Source organism: Protopterus annectens, chromosome 14.part0, assembly GCF_019279795.1.
Source record: "Protopterus annectens isolate FY-2018-M chromosome 14.part0, PAN1.0, whole genome shotgun sequence".
Lineage (NCBI taxonomy): Eukaryota > Metazoa > Chordata > Ceratodontiformes > Protopteridae > Protopterus > Protopterus annectens.
Genome location: NC_056748.1, coordinates 999,243,695 through 999,262,757, shown reverse-complemented (window position 1 = coordinate 999,262,757; position 19,063 = coordinate 999,243,695). Strand labels below are relative to the sequence as shown.

At 45.4% G+C, this 19,063-nt stretch overlaps 1 protein-coding gene across 1 annotated transcript in view; it reads right to left on the bottom strand.

The window, feature by feature from the left end:
- PPP2R2D (protein phosphatase 2 regulatory subunit Bdelta) overlaps positions 1-19,063 on the bottom strand; it is a 934,071-nt gene that overhangs the window by 701,577 nt on the left and 213,431 nt on the right. The window contains exon 4 of the mRNA XM_044055650.1: positions 8,197-8,337. Coding sequence (XP_043911585.1) covers positions 8,197-8,337 — 141 coding nt within the window. The remainder of the gene's footprint in view (positions 1-8,196; positions 8,338-19,063) is intronic.

Sequence of the window (19,063 nt, the reverse complement as noted above, 5' to 3'; positions counted from 1 at the left end):
CAATACTAGGCTATTGGCCCGGAGGCCCTCATAAGCCTAGCCAAGAATTTCACCCATGTTCCCACAAAGTCAGCACCTGTTTTCATGCGCCAAATTTTCCAATCAATGCCCACAGGCTAGAATATTTTTGGTATATGCCTGTGACTTATGTCCGCTACAAATTGCCCCTGTCTACAAGGTCCACAAGAGAAAAGCCAGGAATGAATTTGTGATTTCCCATCCACTGGTCCAAAGTGCATTTGAATAGACTTAGGGAAAAAGTACAGTTTTGTACCTACCATAAATGTAGATGTTAGAGTGTTCACCCTGCTGCAGTCATCACACTTGGGTTATCCTGTCGTCAGGCGGTCCCACAGTCGGCCGGATTTCCAAAGTCTTGGTCCGACGTCGGTTGCTGTCACCTCATCCCTGACGTCAGAGCGCCAGGGGTACATATATTGCAACAGACGCCATTTTCTTCAGTTTTTTTTGCCCCAGATGTCAGGTGCCCCCAAAAGGGTGATCCAAATCAGTACCAAAAAATGAGAACACTGTACAGACACAAAAACCCTTCAGCTATAAGCAAATACATCAGTAAGGCATAGCATAGGTTTAGCCAGTAGATCAGAGGGGTTGGAGGGAGGGTAACCTGGACTGCAGCAGGGTGAACACTCGAACATCTACATTTATGGTAGGTACAAAACTGTACTATGTTCATCGTGTTACCCTGCTGCAGTCATCACACTTGGGTTGAGTCCCAAAGCTAAGGTAGGGTGGAGGCATTACAGAGGGTTAGAGGAGACAATGAGTCCCTGCAGAACTGCAGTGGCGAAGCCTGCCATGGACTTAGAATAAAGAGGCAAGTGATAGTGTTTGGTGAAGGTGTGTACAGAACTCCAAGTTGCAGCTTCTAAAATTTCCTTGGTAGGAACCCCCCTGAGAAAGGCTGTAGAGGTAGCTGTTGCCCTGGTAGAGTGGGATCTAATGGTAGAAGGAACTGGTTTCCCATGATGGGTATAGCAGAATCGTATGCAATGGCCTATCCATTTAGAAATGGTTTGCTTCGAAATGGCCCTCCCTTGAGAAGCTGTAGCATAAGAAACAAAGAGCTGGTCAGTTTTTCTGAAAGCATTAGTTTTATCCAAGTAATATCGAAGCTGCCTGTGAATGTCCAAGGAATGTAGGAGTCTCTCACCTTTGTTCTGTGGATTGGGGAAGAAAGTGGGTAGATGGATAGTTTGATTTAAAGCTACGCTGGAAACCACCTTAGGCATGAAGGAAGGATTAGTTCGTAGAGAAACTCTGTCCTGATGAAAAATGAGGAAAGGTTCCACTGCCATAAGTGCCTGTAATTCTGAAACTCTCCTAGCAGAAGTTATTGCCAGGAGCAGGGCAGTCTTCCAAGATAGGAACTGAAAGTCTGCAGAAAAAGCTGGTTCAAAGGGAGGCAATGTTAGTTTTTCCAGAACAAAGTTGAGGTCCCATGTAGGTGTAGGAGCTCTTCTAGGTGGTCTAATGTTTTCTGCCCCTCTGAGGAACTGCCTTAGGAGTGGATTTGAAAATAAAGGTGGATTCGTGTCGTAGTGAGCTGAAATAGCTGAAGCATGGATTTTAATTGAGGAGAAGGAAAGTCCTTTATGCAACATCTCAGCTAAATACTGCAGAATGTGAGGCATATGAGGCCGAGTTGTATCTAGGCCTTTAGCTTGGTTCCAAGCAGAAAACCTTTTCCATTTGTCCGAGTAAGCCTTCCTGGTGCTTGGCCTCCTGGCTTCTAGAATAACATCCAGTACTGCTTGTGAAAGAGGGGCTGGTTGGCTGCTTAATTATTTGCCATGCAGCCAGGTTTAAGGTTTTGATCTGGCTGTGTAGAATCTGCTTGTCTTGCTGTGTGAGCAAATGAGGTATTTGAGGCAAAATCCATGGTGGACTGTGAGCCATATTCTTCAATAGTGGGTACCAGTGCTGGCGTGGCCAGTCTGGGGCTATGAGAATCATTCGAGGTTTCTCCTTTTTGACCTTCAAAAGAACCTTTGTGAGAAGAGGTATTGGAGGAAAGGCATATGCTGTCAGGTTTTTCCAACTGAAGGAGAGAGCATCCACTTTCCAAGCTTGTTGGTGGAATGTCCTTGTACAAAATTTTGTCAGCTGGTAGTTTTGAGGACTGGCAAACAGGTCTATATTTGGAAGGCCCCATCTATGAGTTATCATTGCAAATATTTGTGGGTCTAGCTTCCACTCATGGGGATCTTTGATGTTTCTGCTTAGGTCGTCTGCCAATGTGTTTTTCTGTCCTGGCAGGAAGTGAGCTTGTAACTGGACTTGGAAGGTCAGAGCTGTGTTCCATAAGATCATTGCTTGCCTGCATAGAGGGTAGGAATGTATGCCCCCTTGTTTATGTACCACATTACTGTGGTGTTGTCAGTCTTTATTGCCAGTTGTCCAGGTTGTAGTAGATCCTTGAAGGCTGTCAGAGCTTTCTGTACAGCTAGCATCTCTTTTTGGTTTATGTGCAGTTTTCTTTGCTCTGCAGTCCATAGGCCTTGAATGCATTGCCCTGCCATGTGAACCCCCCAGGCATAGTCTGAAGCATCTGTTGTGATAGTTTGCCTGGGTGGGGGCAAGGTGAAAGGCTGACCCTTGTTGAGGTGACATGCCTGTGCCCACCATAGAAATTCCTGTTGAAGGCAGGGAATGAGAGATATCACTGTGTCCAAGCTGTGGCTGTGTTGAGACCATACACTTTTTAGGTACCATTGTAATTTCCTCATATGCAGTTTTGCAAATGGTATTATCAGAATGCAAGATGCCATGAAGCCCAATGCCTGCAGAATTTTTCTTGCAGTTAATTGGGTCTTTGTTGCCATTGTCTTGAAATATTGAGTCAGTTGTAATTGCTTGTCTGGTGTAAGATAAGCCTTCTGGGCCGTTGTGTCCAAGCTGGCACCCAGGAATGTCTTTTTGTGAGGGTACTAGTTTTGACTTCTTTTCGTTTACTGTGTACCCCAGACAATTTAGTAGATGCTTCACAAAAGTCAGATGTTGTATGAGAATGTCTTTTCTTTCTGCTTGGATGAGGCAGTCGTCCAGGTATGGATATATTTGAATTCCTCTTTGTCTGCAGTATGCAATTACTGGTGCCAGGCATTTTGTGAATACTCTGGGCGCAGTAGATAAGCCAAAGGGCAATGCAGAGAATTGATAATGGGTTGAACCTGCAATGAAATGGAGGTATCTTCTGCGACTTTTTCTGATAGGGGCATGCAGGTATGCCTCCTTGAGGTCCACCGTTACCAGCCATGCTTCCTTGCCCAACATGGGAAGTAGCTGCTGTAGTGTTAGCATCTTGAATTTGGGAACTTGTAACTGTTTAGAATTGAAAGGTCCAGAACTGGGTCTCCAAGCATTTTCTTTCCTGGGTACTAGGAATAGTCTTGAGTAAAATCCTTGGCCTTGCTCTTGAGTTGGCACCCTTTGAATGGCTCTCATGGCCATGAGAGCTGTAATTTGTTTTTGAGCCTCTGCCCTTTGATTTTGTGGCAGGTTTGGCATTCCTCTTTTTATTGGTAAGGTGTGAAAGTGGAATCTGTATCCTCGTAAAATTATGTCTAGGACCCATTTGTCCTTTGTGACCATGTGCCAATTGTCTACAAATAATGCTAGTTTTCCCCCCAGGGGGGCTGACAAGAGAGCTTTGTTTGGCCAGTTGAGGTGCAAGTCATTGAGTCTGCCTTCTGGTGGCTTGAGACCTGTCTTCTCCTCCCTTCTGGGTTGGAGTGGTCCATTGGCGAGGTTTATACTGAGCTTGTTGTTGTCCTCTGCCCCTTGGGCACCTGTAATTACCCCTCTGAGGCCTGTCAGTGGCTGGAAAGGACCAATTTTTAGTTGGCCAGTTTCTGCTGAAGCGAGGGGGTTGTACCTGTAGGAAATCTTTGACCGTCTGCATTGATTTTGCCTTATCTTCCATTTTCTTTAAAACTTTTTCTGCTTTAACACCAAAAAGAACATCCTGCTGCAAGGGAGCATCTAGTAGTTTTGCTTTAACATGTTCAGGCAGACTTTGTTCCTTTAACCAGGCATGCCTACGTATAACTGAACCAGTGACCGCTGCTTTGCAGGAGGCCTCCAAAGAATCAAACCCACATTGTAAGGTATGTTTGCCCACCTGCTCGGTGGCGTGCAACAAATCCTGTACTTCTTTCAATTCAGATTGTTGAGAAAGGGTTGTTATCTTTTGTTTTAACTGAGAAATCAGAAATTGCTGATACTTAAGCATATGAAATTGACAGATTAGAGCTCTCATAGCTAAAGTGGCTGAGGTGTAAACCTTTTTCCCCCCATCTGTCTAGTGCTCTTGAATCCCTTTCAGAAGGTACTGGATTTTTAGCCATGGAAGCCTTAGCCCCCTTGGGACCCTGGGAGATAGTCTCTGGGTCAGATACTGTGCTTTTGTAAAGAAATTAATGGGAATCAGGTACTCTGTAGTATCTGTCAGGCTTGGCTGGGGCAGGAGGCAGAGAGTCCGGGTTGAAACTGGATTCTAAGTAAACATCATCCACAATGTCCAAAACAGGAGGGATGGCTAGAGGTCTGTGTTGGGGGAGTAAAAGAAACTCCCTGAGCCTTTTCTTGGAATCAGAGTAATCCTGACCTTCCCAGTGAAAATGTTCCCTCAGTGTGTAAAGTTTCCCCAAAAGAGTAATCTTCTGGAGGGGAAGCTGAGGGAATAGAGTCCTCAGCATCAGAATCTTCATAAGGAGAGAAGGAATAGTCTTGGTCTTCAGAGGAATCCGAAGAAATAGACAATTGTTCAGAGGAAGCAGATTCTTCCTCTCGTCTAGGCCTTTTGTCAGGAGGAGGCTGGGAACCCCTGATAATAAAAATCAGATCTTCAGCCATCTTAAGCATCTGTTTCTTAGGCATAGGGCCTTGAACAGGAGACTGAAGTGAAGCTTTTTTCGATTTGGAAGGAGTCTTCGGTTTAGAAAACGTTTTGACTGTAAGAGTCGTCGGTCTGAAAACGCCTTCAGAAAGCGAAGGTGTTTCAGAAGTACCGGTGTCCTTGGGAGGTAAGTCGTCGGTAGGGCCAGAAGTAAAAGGCTGCGTCGGCCTAGTACATTCCGTCAAAATATCCGTAGCGGTCTCGGGTTCCTCAACTGCGGTAGTCAGAGGCTGTGTCGGAGCCTCATTGATAACCGGAGACCGGATCAACCGAGGCCTCGGAATCGGGCTTAGGCCTGGGCTGTCGATCCTTATCCCTGCACTTTTTGTGCACGCCGGTAGTCTGTAGCTACGACGGCATGTTATAATTAAATTTTCTGCCAAAAAAAGTGTCGTGTGAAATCAAATAGTCTTTTAATAGTGCGTTTATTAAATCTAGCACAAAAACGACAAGTGACGTCGTGATCAGGGCCTAAGCAGGGTATACAATAAGAATGAAAATCCTTATGAGGTATTTGCTTCCCACAAGAAATACAATTTTTAACTTTTTCTGACATCGGTCTGAGGCAAGAAAAGTTTTCCCAACGGGGTACTTAGCTTTATAGAAGACTTCGGTCTGAAACTCGAATTCGAAAATCTCAGGAGTCGGCCGGCACTTGCGAACTGCTTCTGCTTCGGGCACCGCGCGGCAAGAAAGACTGAAGAAAATGGCATCGGTTGCAATATATGTACCCCTGGCATTCTGACGTCAGGGATGAGGTGACAGCAACCGACGTCGGACCAAGACTTTGGAAATCCGGCCGACTGCGGGACCGCCTGACGACAGGATAACCCAAGTGTGATGACTGCAGCAGGGTAACACGATGAACATCCTCTTTCACACGAATGGGGAATCTGTTCCAGAGAACACAATCTCAGACATGCACATCTAGCCCTCCAACATGTTTTGTTTATGTCACAGACTAGGTTTAGATGCTTACAATAGCTAATTCTAATGCTGTTTGTTTTGCGAATGTGCAGCAGATCCACCAGGGCTGGATCAGAGAATGCCTAGTAGGTTAGGCAGAGACCGTCCCTCATCCATAGCCTTGGTGACACTCTCGAAGTAGTCTACCAGGTTTTGTGGGCAAGACCTTTCTGGTGCTGCGGTAGCATTGTCGCCTCACAGTAAGACTTTGTCCTGTTTGATTCTCAGCTAGAGCATCTTCTGTGTGGAGACATGCGTGAATGGGCATACCTTCGTTGAAGGTTGTGCGTCAGAGCCGGCAACTCGGCACGTAAAAATCTACTGCCAATCATTAGCGGACCGGAGTTCCACTGTGGCGACCCCTACCCGGGGAAAAGCCGAAAGACACAACAACCACCTTTCCTTAAAGCAAAACTGGGATGATAATCAATGGCTTTGCATATTAAACTTGTCTGACAGACAGGTCTGTAGTTCCCAGGGTCAGCTGATGGTACATCGTTACAAAGGCAGATAACCATTGCAGGCCTCCACTCACCTGGCACACAGTCTGTTTTTGAGGATGTAGCTAAGGACCTAGGATATTGTTGGGGCTCACTGAAGCAGAGTTTTTGGCCATAGCAATCACTACTAGGACCATCTCCCTGTTGACAGTTACAGGGACATGCAAGAAGAGATTTCACAGGATGTAGTGGGGGTGAAATTAGAGCTAAATTTATCAGCCAGTATATTCGCTATGTCACCCTGGTCAGTGAAGGTTGCGCCATTTACCACCAGTTCTGCACACTGCTGAGTGTTAGCTTTAAGGTTCCTAACATAACTGAAGGCGGCCTTGCAATACTCCGTCTAGGAGGCTATCCTGACCTCCCTACCTGGCCTTGTTGGACTCTAGACTTTAGTTTCTTGTTTAGTTGAATCAGAGACCTCCTGTTTCTATGAGAGTTGTTCTTTCTGATTTTGGTCACAAGTTTTTTTCTTTTCTTACACAGCCTATGGTAAAGATTACAGCCTGTTAAGGTAAATATTCCAACAGTTTGGTTTGCTTTTGTGTTAGATCTGGGCTTACTTCTGGTAGACACAACAGCGTCAATGCAGCCATTTACGTGTTTGTACATGGTGTCAGTAATTAATCTGTAGAGGTAGTTCTCTCTCACTCCCTCTTTCTGCTGCAGCACTCACATGACTCCAAATATTCTGAAGGCAATTTCAAAACAAGGCTCTGTGGTGTAGAGGGATGAAACCCTGACTATGACCACATTTCAGGTAGAAGCTCAAGTGCTGGAGGGGCACAGTGAAATGGGAAGAACAAACAGCTGAATCTGGCTCCTGCGTTTGGGGAAAAGGAGGGTAATGGTCCCAGTTGCCAGCAACCTTACTCAGTCATCAAAAAGACGTTTGCTGGCACCATGGCACATGCTGGATCCATGGGCTTAGCCTGACAAAGTCAGTCACAGCAGTTTTATCAACATGTGGGGAGAACACAACAAGCAAGTGTAGTGACTTGTGTGTTTATGTCAACCATCATGGGCTGAGTTAGGGCCAAACAGAAAAACGTCCACACTACCTACACTGGTAGATGCCTGCGAGGACATAAACCACTTCAACAGATGCCTGAATGATATCCCACTCTGGTTAGCCTTTGCACTTGTAATGAAGACTCACCAAAGATGGGAGAATGAACGGCTACAAGACCAAGACAAGGGGTGAGCTGAAGGTCAGAAAGCAAGGACAGTAAAAAGAAGCTAGGGGAAAAAAGGAAAGCTAATCCTCCTTTCATGATCTCCCAACAGTCTCATTCACCTCTCAGCCTCCACAACCACAGAATGAAGCCCTACCCCTATAAATGTCAGTTGTATCACAGTTCGGTACTAGGAAAAATCCAAATGTTTAACTGCATAAACAAACATGCCAGTACCATTAATTAATTCTGTGGCATTCACTCCCTTCATATTTACTCTTTTTCAATACATATCACTACTGCTTTTAGAAAGGACATTGGAGATTATAATTAAATAATTTGCTCAGTTTCAGTGTGCAACAGAAGGTTGCAAGAATCAAGATTCTGGTCAAAATGCTCTAGAGACTTCAATGCCCATCGCCTTAAGTAACTAAGTCATGATGCCAGCATTACTGGCTATGAAACACATGCATACATAAATAATACTAACTAAAAAATGCATAGAGATTTTTTGTGATCTCTAAAATTTTTCACTTTGAGGTGGTGACATTACGCATAATGCAGGAAACCTGTGCACATGCAAGATTTGCTTCTAGTATCTTCATATTAAAAAAAGACGCAAAGCAGTACATACCCGAAGTGCTGTAATTCTAAAGCAATCTCTACATCTTCCATCTTCATCTCTTAAATTGTAACCTTCAGCTCTCTTATCTCTCTCACTAATTTTCCAGAGCTTAATTGTTTTATCTGCAATTAGAAAGATCAAGAAAAAATACTCTAAAAAGACCGTAAAAATGTCAGCAAAATCATATTTTATCACATATTACAACATAATTTTACCCAACAGCAGCAAAAATGCTTAATGAGCTAGTAGTACATGCAGCCTTCCTTTTTATACTCGGCAGTCATATAAACCACACCATACTGCTTTTAACAAAGAAATACTCATTAACCTAGTGACATTCCTCAGGGAAAAATATGAAAATGGAGAGGATGTAAACGTGTCGGACACCTTAAATCGCATACAGGCAATTCCCATTTCCCCTCTTTTTGCATACCCTCCAGTTGACCCCTCTAGCTGTTTGACTGTTCATTTTAATTCCTGGGGTTGGGACTGCACTAGTAACAGTCTGGAAAGAGTAGACAGATAAGAGCAGCTCACAGCATCACAAGCACTGTCCTGCATACCAGGGAACTTGCCTTCCCTAATTGATAGAGAGAGTTATGTCACACACATTACAGCATGAAATGTCAATTGGCTCCACACCCCAATGACAAAATGCTAATGGTAATCTGCCATGTGATTATGTACTGTCACCATCAATGATGGCTTGTAATATCACAGGCAGAGACTCCTCCCTGCCTCAAGAAGTGGGCAAGACAGTTAGGGTACTCCTTCCTACTCCTCCATATGGCTATTCTAGCAACTGGGCTGCTGGTAGAGTACAAGTTGACTGTTATAACTCAGGGCTCCATTCCTCAACACAGAAAGAGTTCTTATTTGCAAAGGAGACAAATACTGTACTTATGTGCGCAGTGTGCAGGAAGATCAGCATGCTGATTGCCTGATCCCATTTCAAGACTAAAAATACCCCTCAGAGCAGCGCATTTCTTTGTTCCATCTTACATGCACAAACACAAATATAAAGGGACTGTTTATTGAAGTGACTTGATGGAATAAAGAAAAAGTTTTTAGAGTTAATTTTCCTGATTAAATTAAGACTTCTGTGAAGAGACAGCCTCAAGAAAAGACAATCTGTGATTTCTAGAAGACTAACATGCATTCTGTAAATACATAAACAGCCACCAATAATACTTAAATGACTACCGAAAAAAGAAATTTATCTTGCTTAGGTTAAGTTTCAACAAAGAAGTGTCTGAACCCAAACAGTCATAATGTTGACAAAATACAGAAAGGAGTACACAGCATACCAGTAAATCTTCAGCAGGGCCATCTGCAGTTTGGGGAACATGTGGATACGTTCAGTGTCTTTAATGCAAGTCTCAAAACTCTGTTGTGGATTGTCCAGGAAATTCCTGGACAGATGTTATGCACAGGATAAGAATCATTGTGATATACTCTGCTATTATATAAATGTTTGAATCTTATTCATTTATTTTTTGTGACCGTTGGCTCGGTGCAGTGCATAGCGTTGCCGACTGTGCTTACACGTACACAGCTGACACCTGCCAGACATCTAAAAATAGAAACCAGATGTAATTAAATTGTTTAAAAAAAATTTTTTTTAATGCCTGTTTGCGTGGCGTGGTGTTTAGCAATGGCAACAGGTACCTTTTATGTGTGAAGGTATACTGGTTCTTTCACAATCCAATTAGCTAAACAGGTTGAATCATGACGGAAAGTGTAGTAGGTCCCTGGTTTAAGTCCTGAGTAGTCATACCTTTTTAAACTTAATGCTGTGAAAATGTGTGAGATGACCTAAAGGGTGGTTTAATACAAAAACAAAATTGTTACATTTGGAAAAGCTGCGTGATGCTAAGCACCACTTAAACATGGTCAATGGCTATTCTTGTTTGTGCGCTGCTAATCTCCAATGAAACATGTTTGTGCAAGTTTGCGCGATGCTCAGCTCCGCTAAAATGCCCTTTGCTGAGAGTTCTGGACCTCCTGTCACAAGGAAATGTGGGCATTGCATTCAATGTTCATTCATATGTACATCACCTGGGGATGTTTGGTTACCCAGGTTGAATGGCATAGGACATGGTGGCAAATACAATTGTGATTCTGAAAGAGTGGTCTACCTAGCATTGTGTGAAACATGCAGGGCCTTCTACATTGGCAAGGCCATCAATTCATTGAACAAAAGAATATACCAGCATGTCTACAGTATTAGAAATAAATGACAGTAAAAGTGCCCTGGCAAGGCATTCTGGTGTTTGCCCAGGCTTCAAGACCTTAAGTTTTTGGTGTTAGAACAGATTAAACTTGGTGTATTCCCCAGGGACTGGATGAATAATTTATTACAGCGAGAAATGTTTTGGCAACTGCACTTTCATGCCACCAGTTTTTCTGGTCTGAATGAGAATTTCCATTCACAGTGAACTGAAAGAGAGAGCCAACAAAACTTGTGCTACAGGTTGACTTTTTTTAAAAAAATTTTTATGATTTTTTCAAGACTTCAAGATTTTTCTTTCTTTTTACTGGCTGGACAGTGTGGATTTATTATATTAATTTAGTACAAGTGTTTGGGAACAGCATTGCTTTAAATGTTAGAGGGGAATTAACTTTGGCGCCAGTTTTAAGTATACATTGTATGAAACTTTGCTGTTCATGGTTTTGGATGACTTTGTGATGAAAGCACTTAACCTATCAGAAATTGTGTTGGTGTTTCATTAAAGTATTTTAGAGTGAATTCAGACTTCTGAACTTTTTTATTTTTTCCTTTGGTTGTACGTTTGTTCCTTTAGGTTGCAATATACATTTTTATTTTGTACGTCTAATCTACTTAATGAACACAAACATGTCTCTCAACTGTCACGATTTTTCGTAATGTAATGACAACTGCCCAATCTGTCTTCTCCTTGATTAGTAGATAAATGATTACCTGGAATGCAATATATTTGCAAATGTGTTTACAATACACCTTGATAGTAATGTATGAGCACAGTACGTGAAAAGTTCCCTGCAGTTGTGTACCTGCATTTGTTAGTGCTTGGTCCATATACTATCCCATGCCAACAGACTGGCAGGTACGTACGTGCAATATCTATACAAGAATTGGAGTCACTGTACGCACAACTGACAATGCACACCTGTAGAAATGTGCATTAGCAGTCTGTGTAGTAATATCTGCAAGTTCACTAATGGTATGTTATTCTCTCTCTCCCCACCGCTTATCTTCTTTACCTTATTAATGTTATTTATTATTAGGATTTGATATTGATATATTCTGTTAAACTACCTATTATGTTGGCCATATAGGTGATTTCATACTGGTTAGCTGTTTATAACATACTTACTGTTATGTTACTTATTGTTGTGTTCCACATAATATACCTTAATTAGAAGTTATGTACCTACCATAACGTTCCATGTTAGTTGTCTTCTCTCGCCTTCTTTCTTGCTGGATGGGTTTGGAGCCGATCCTCGGCTCCGACTCGGCACTTGCTTTAGCTCGAGAACTCCTTTTACCAGCTCGAGGCAACCCTATATCCCATGATGCAAGGCGGAACTACCTCAGATCTCGTTTGGCAGCTAACTGACCCTGCTAAAGACTATCCTAACATAATTAGGAACCATGGTTCCTAAAAGAAGTCCTCATAACAATGCTCCAGAGGAAGCAATCTAATAGGAACTCTCCAAGATCTGTCCAGCCCAGGGGGAAGGAGGGAGGACGAAGAAAGAAGGCGAGAGAAGACAACTAACATGGAACGTTATGGTAGGTACATAACTTCTAAATGTTAAGTTGTCAATCTCGCCTTCATTCTTGCTGGATGGGACCGCCCTAGCACCTGTATCCCGGGTGGCTCAATGGAACAGACTCTTGAGAACTGTGGAACCAAAACTGGCCCTATCTCTGGAGGCCAAATCCAACTTGTAATGAGACACAAAGGTATGAGGGGTGGCCCAAGTAGCTGCTGCACAAATAGTGTCAATGGGAAGTCTATCCTGAAAGGCTACAGAAGTGGATAGACTCCTGGTCGAATGTGCTTTTGGCTTAGAAGACAGTTGTTTGCCCCTGAGAGAGTACACATAGGAAATGGTGGAAGTCAACCACCTAGATAAGGTCACTTTAGAAACTGCAAGACCTAACCTGTTTTCTGCATAGGAGACAAACAATTGGTCTGATTTTCTAATTTGTTTAGTCCTATGCAAGTAGTACCTGAGCTGACGATGGACATCCAAAATGTGCAGCTTCTGTTCAGCTCTGTCAGAATAGTTAGGAAAGAAAACTGGTAGATCTATAGATTGGTTAATATTGGTTTGAGATACAACCTTGGGAAGAAAGGAAGGGTTAGTTCTTAACGAAACCCTATCCTTATGAAAAAACAGATAAGGTGAACGAATACAGAGGGCCTGAATCTCAGAAACTCTTCTTGCAGAAGTAACAGCCAGTAAAAATATAGTTTTCCACGTCAACAACTTCAAAGAACATGTAGCAGACTGTTCGAAAGGAGGTAGAATTAGGGATGCCAACATTAAGTTTAGATCCCACTGCGGAGGAGGATGTTTCACAGGCGGTTTTAGGAGAAAAACTCCTCTCAAAAAGGACTTGCATAACCTATGAGACATGATGTTATTGTCATGCAAGCCAACATGATACTTGGAAATAGCAGCCAGTTGTACTTTTAGACTGTAGATGACGATGATCCTGAATGAAAAACCTCCGCCAGGAAATCCAAAACAGAATGTACAGGAGCAGTAAAAGGATCAATATTTCTGGCGTTTGCCCAAATTGAAAAACGTCGCCACTTGCTAGCATAAATAGTTCTAGTGGACGACTTCAAAGAAGACACTAAAATATCTCTGAGTCAGAAATCATTGGTAGCCTGGCTAGGGAAGGAAATGGAGCAACCAAGCAGTGAGGTTGAGAGAATGAATGGCCCGGTGCTGCTGACCCGACTGGTGGATCAAAAGATCCGGAACTGGGTCCAGATGCCAGGGCTGCACCAGAAGATGACGATGTAGAGACGGAAACCAAATTTGTCGAGGCCAATATGGAGCAATGAGGATCAATTTGGCTCTCAAAACGGTGGCTTTCTGAATGACTTGTGGAATCAATGGAAAGGGAGGAAAAGCATAAAGAAGTCCCCGAGGCCAATCCTGGGTTAGAGAGTCTCTCAAGGGTTGGCCTGGAAGGGGAAATAGTGTGAAGTAATCTGGGCACTTGCTGTTTTGAGGGGTAGCGAAAAGATCGCAACAAGGAGTGCCCCACTTCAGGAAAAATCTGATCCACTACAGATTGATTGAGAGACCACTCGTGAGGCATCAGAATAGATCTGCTTAGCCTGTCCGCCAATAGGTTGGACCTGCCGGGGATGTGCGTTGCTATCAGAAACCGCTGAGAAGAGATCGCCCATTGCCAAAGTCTGAGAGCTTCTCGACATAACGGATAGGACCTGGTTCCGCCCTGTTTGTTGATGTACCAGACCACGGACATGTTGTCCGTCTGTACTGCAATAGTCCCCGTGGGAAGAAAGTCGTCGAGGGCTTGCAACGTTAAAAGCACTGCTCTCATCTCCAGGACATTTATGTGCAGATGGTATTCTATGGGTTGCCACGTCCCGTGGACCATCCTGCCCTGATAATGCCCCCCCCCCACCCGATCAGAGAGGCATCCGTGGTGACGGTGGCAACTGGAGGAGGGGGAATAAAGGGACGGCCCTGATGAAGAAGAGGGGAAGATATCCACCATCGTAGATGAGCCCTGCACGACTGTGTCACCAAGATTTCGTGTCTCATAGGAAGATTGTGGTACGACCACTGCGTGAATAACATCCACTGCAGGAGACGCATGTGGAAGCGAGCCAGTGGAAGAAGAACAATGGCCGCAGCCATTAGGCCTAGAACTTTCAAGACAAACCTGGCTTTGATCTTGTTGCTTAGTAACAGAAGCTGAACAAATTTCTGGATGTCCAGAATCCTTTGATCTGTTAGCCTGGCTAACATTTTGTGACGGTATTTAACTCTGCCTATAAAGGTGATAGATTGGCAAGGCAGCAGAGAGGATTTTTCAAATTTACGAAATTCCCAGTTTCTTGCAAAGCTGTAGGGTGTAGTCTCTGGACCGAAGAAGCTGATGCTTGGTGGTGGCGGAGAGGAGCCAGTCGTCCAAATAAGGAAACACCTGGAATCCTCGACGTCTCAGGTGAGCTGTGACCACTGCCATGCATTTGGTGAACACTCTGGGGCTGAAGTGAGGCCAAAGGGCAGTGCTCTGAATTGGTAATGACTGGCTCCCAGCCGAAGCGGAGAAGCCTTCTGGAGCGTCTGTGAATCTTTATGTGATAGTACGCATCCTGAAGGTCTATAGAGCACATCCAGTTGTCCTTGCCCAGAAAGGGCAGAATGGATTGCAGCGTGACCATCCGGAATCTTGCCTTCATGACAGACTTGTTTAGTCTGCTTAGGTCTAGTATCGGTCTCCAATCTCCCGTCCTTTTGGGGACCAAAAAGAATCTTGAGTAGAAGCCGGATCCTACTTGGTCTGCCGGCACTGTCTGGATGGCTCTTTTTTCCAGGAGTTTTGAAACCTCCTGTCTTGCCAAATCCCTTTGACCGGGTGAGATGTCTGGAAGGGATTGTAGAGGTACGGGAAACCTTTCGAAGGGGATTTTGTAACCCTCGGATATGATCGACTGTACCCACTTTTCTTGAGATAGGGATTGCCAGGCTACTGGGTACAGTGAAATTCTTCCCCCGACTGCCTCCAAGGGTGGACAGTCGGGCAACACCTCAGGGATGCTGAAAGGGCTTCTCAGGAAGAGATTCCCTGTTGCCCTGGTTCTGAGGACCCCCCCTGCCTCTAGGGCGGCGTCTATTATTGTTACCCCCTCTGCCTCTGGGGGTAAACTGACCACGTGTGTCCGGTGTAGCTCCTTGGGCTTTTCGGAACCACATCTTCCCCTTCTGACCCTTGGGATAAGGTCTAGAAGGAGTGGAAAACTGGACTCCAATGGCAGAAAGAGTTTTACCGTCCTGCTCACATCTGGTCAAAGTATCCTTCACCTGAGGTCCGAACAAGGCCGAACCATCAAAGGGGGTGTTGGTGAAGGACGCCTTAAAGGGATCCGCAAAATTACACAGCCGCATCCAGGCTTGGCGTCTAAGAGCAACACCTTTGCCTGCGGCCCTGCTCGCTCCATCGGCCGCATAAGATATGAGCCGCATGGAGGAGTTAGAAATGGAATTCAGGATAGCAAGCTGTGAGGCAATCTTTTCCTGAGCCCCAGCAGCAGAAGGATCCTGGACTACTTCTCCCAGTTCCTTGAGAATATCTTGTTGAAGCCTGGTGAAGTGACAAAGGTAATTCAGCGAACGCATAGCAAAGGTCGCTGAAGAAAACATCCGCTTTCCATACCTGTCCATGGTCCTAGAATCCTTATTAGGAGGATGGACAGGTACTGAAGGATCCGCCAGTTCCTTCTTAGTGGCCGCCACCACCATAGCATCCACAGAGACACCTTTGGAAAGGAACTGTTTATCCGAAGGGGCCGTGATGAACTTGGATGGTCTCCTGGGGACAGGTTCCACAGAATCTGGAGCCGCCCACGCCTTCCGAGCCACTACCTGCATGAGTGGGTCGAAGGGCGGAGACACCCAGGAGGTGGAGGGTCGGGATCCAAAGCCTCCAGGTATACCGACTCATCCTCGGAGGGGTCAATGGAGGGCCAATTCCCCCTCTGTTTAAGGAGCTCAAGGATGTCTGAAAAGGAGACATCCTCAGAGGGGGACCGGGGGGAACCCTCAGACTCATCTAAGTCGGTATCAGATGTAGTAGACTCGGGGGAGTCTGTGTGTTTCCTCTTACACGTCCTCTTCCTAGGGGGTTCCCCTGCAGGATCAGGAGAAACCTCGGAAGAGGAGGAAATTCCCAGTGGGGAAACCTGGGGCGATGGATCCCTGGGCCTGAGAGCAAGAGGCTGGCAAGAGGCATCTGCAGGCACTGATGAGGGAGGAGCTAGAGGGACGGACCGCTGACCTGGCTCTGAGGCCAGGACACTCCTCATCACCTCAAAGGCTCCTCTCCCCGGGAGACCAGAACACGCCCGCTCCGAAGAAACAGGAATGGTCGGCTCCGAGGCCGATGTCGGTGCCGAGCTTACCAGAGCCGAAGCCCCGAGAGGGAGAGCGGGGTCGGACAAGGGTCCGATGCCACTAGCCCCCTCGGAGCAGACAGTGGAAACCCGACGACCGGATCCTTCCAAGGAAGGTCTCAAGGAAGAGATCGGAGCCGAGGACGACGGAGCCGAAAGATGTATCGGCTCCGGCATCGAAACAGTCGCTGTCCCAAGAAGCTCCGGCTCCGAACTCTGGTGTGGAGTCGGAGGAGGAAGCTCAATGGTAGGGGTTATAGCCGCAGTCTGTTGAGACGGGCTATGGAGCATTTGGGCCAGTGCCTGAGACTTCAACAGCCTGCTTACCACCCTCTCCAAGTCGTGGTCAGACAGCCTGGAAGATCTCGAAGACCGGCTCCGATGGCTCCGCTCCGATAAAAGAGGAGACCCCGGAGCAGAGTGAATACTCATAATAGAAGGGGACCGGGATCTCTTATGGGTCGAAACCATCGGAGCCGAAGTCCCTTGAACTCCAGATGGAGCAGAGGATATCTCGGCTCCGATGCTGGAAAAGGTGTCGGCTCCAGCCGGAGCCGACAAGGCCACCGTAGTCAGGGTATCTGAGCCGGCCGGCACCGAACCCACTACTTTAGAAGAAACAGTATCGGCTCCGACAGAGCCGAAGCCACCGGAGGAGGCTTGGACACTGTAGCCTGAGCCCTCGGTGGCTTATGAGGTTTTCCTGACTTAGGAGGAGAACCCTCAGGTTTAAGTAAACCTCGGAGGATAAGTTTGTTCCTCCTTTTCTGCAGGACTCTCTGGCTAAAAGCATGACACAACGCACAGGAGTCCTGCAGGTGCAAAGGCCCCAGGCAATACACACAAGAAGTGTGACCGTCTGTCAGGGACATTTTCTGACAGCACTGGTCACACTTCTTGAAGCCTGAGACCTTGCCTTCTCTAGACATCCTAAAAAGGATAGACACAAACAGTCCCCACAAACACACAACTTAATCCCTACACAAACACACAGGAAGGGATAACCAGGGGGGAACTAGGCCTGACTAAATTACTGTAACTTAAACTTATAAAAGTTTACAAAAGGACTGAAAAAGAGGGAAAGGGTAGGACTGTAACTAGATTACAGACTAAACTGACGCTCAAAAAGGGAAATAAACTCCTAACTACACTTTTCTTATTTTACTAAGAAAAACTCACCTCAGCTGGCAAAGGAGACCTCTTTCGCTAAGCGGCAAACGAGATCTGAGGTAGTTCCGCCTTGCATCATGGGATATAGGGTTGCCTCGAGCTGGTAAAAGGAGTTCTCGAGCTAAAGCAAGTGCCGAGTCGGAGCCGAGGATCGGCTCCGAACCCATCCAGCAAGAATGAAGGCGAGATTGACAACTTAACATCATGTATTTTAATTAATCAATATTATCTTCCATTATGTTAATACTAACATTTGTTTGGTTATTACTTATCTTATTGTTTACATTTAATTTAATTATGTGTGACAAAGTAGGCCGATTCCAAGCAATCCACCTACCTTGGCTGCCATGGACATAGCACCGGGGCTCAGCACATTTGGGCCGCAGCCTGGTGGTGCCTCCTCTGCTGCCCCTGCACTGCCTGTGGCATCAGGTAGTTCCGACCCCACAGACTGGGGCAGAGTCTCCGCTGGCGGTGGTGGTGGAGGGGGTGATTTTGTCACTAATGATGAAATACCAGGTATGGTGTGCAGGTTGCTCCATCGAACTGTGAGAGCTCGCCTGAGCCAGACGGACAGCATGCTTACCACCCTGGTGAGGCAGCCTCACCAAGATGCCAGCCGCCACCATAGAGGCAGTGAAGGATCAGTGCTGACAGTCCCATGGGTGAGGACTTCAATCACACTGCTACCTTGTGGATGCTCCTGAGACAGGAATTCCACAACACCCTCACCGTTCCAAGGTATTCACTCCCATCTTGTGTCACACACCAACCCTGTCTGTCTTGTCGGTCTCCAAAAGATTCCTCACCTTCCCAACTTACCTCCCCAACATACACCCCTGTCCTTTCACAAACATTCTACTCTCACCTTAAACAAAAAAAAGGAGGGGGGGCACCTGTCCTCAAAAAAAAATCATCCCATACATAGCTCTCCATTTTACACACGTCAACTGAACACGTAATTTAGTCCAACTGGCTTGACAATTCAGTTAGGTTGCAGTCACTCTTCTCTGGGCGTGACCGTCCAAATTCAGCTAAAAAGATCTGTTAAAATGCAGAGCTGTTGCTGATGAAAAAATGGATGGCTATGGTTCTTTCCTACACAAGTCATACACATCCCTACCTGCCTTTGACTATGTTTTCCCCCTACTTGTACCCCTTTTCTCCAGTGTCCTCTCTCTCCATTTTTCTTTTCTTTAAAGATTTTTTGCGCGACACAGCACAGTGCACCGCATAGCTTAAATACGCTAAACAGCACTGTACTGATGTATGCTTTTGGAACAATATTAAATCACATTCAAAATGTACACCTGCATCCTATTTCGAACCCACGACCCTCACACCTGAACAGTTGATCATCCTAAGGCACACAGCTGCTAATAAAAGCAGGTGTTTTACATAAGACATAGTAATGCTGTAGTTCCCCCATTAAGCATGTTTAAACAGTGCAGCACATTGCACCATACCACGCAAATCAGCGAAGATTCATACAAAAATAGTGCTGCAATTAGCACTCTAGTACACAAATACATCACTGCAAAGACATACACATA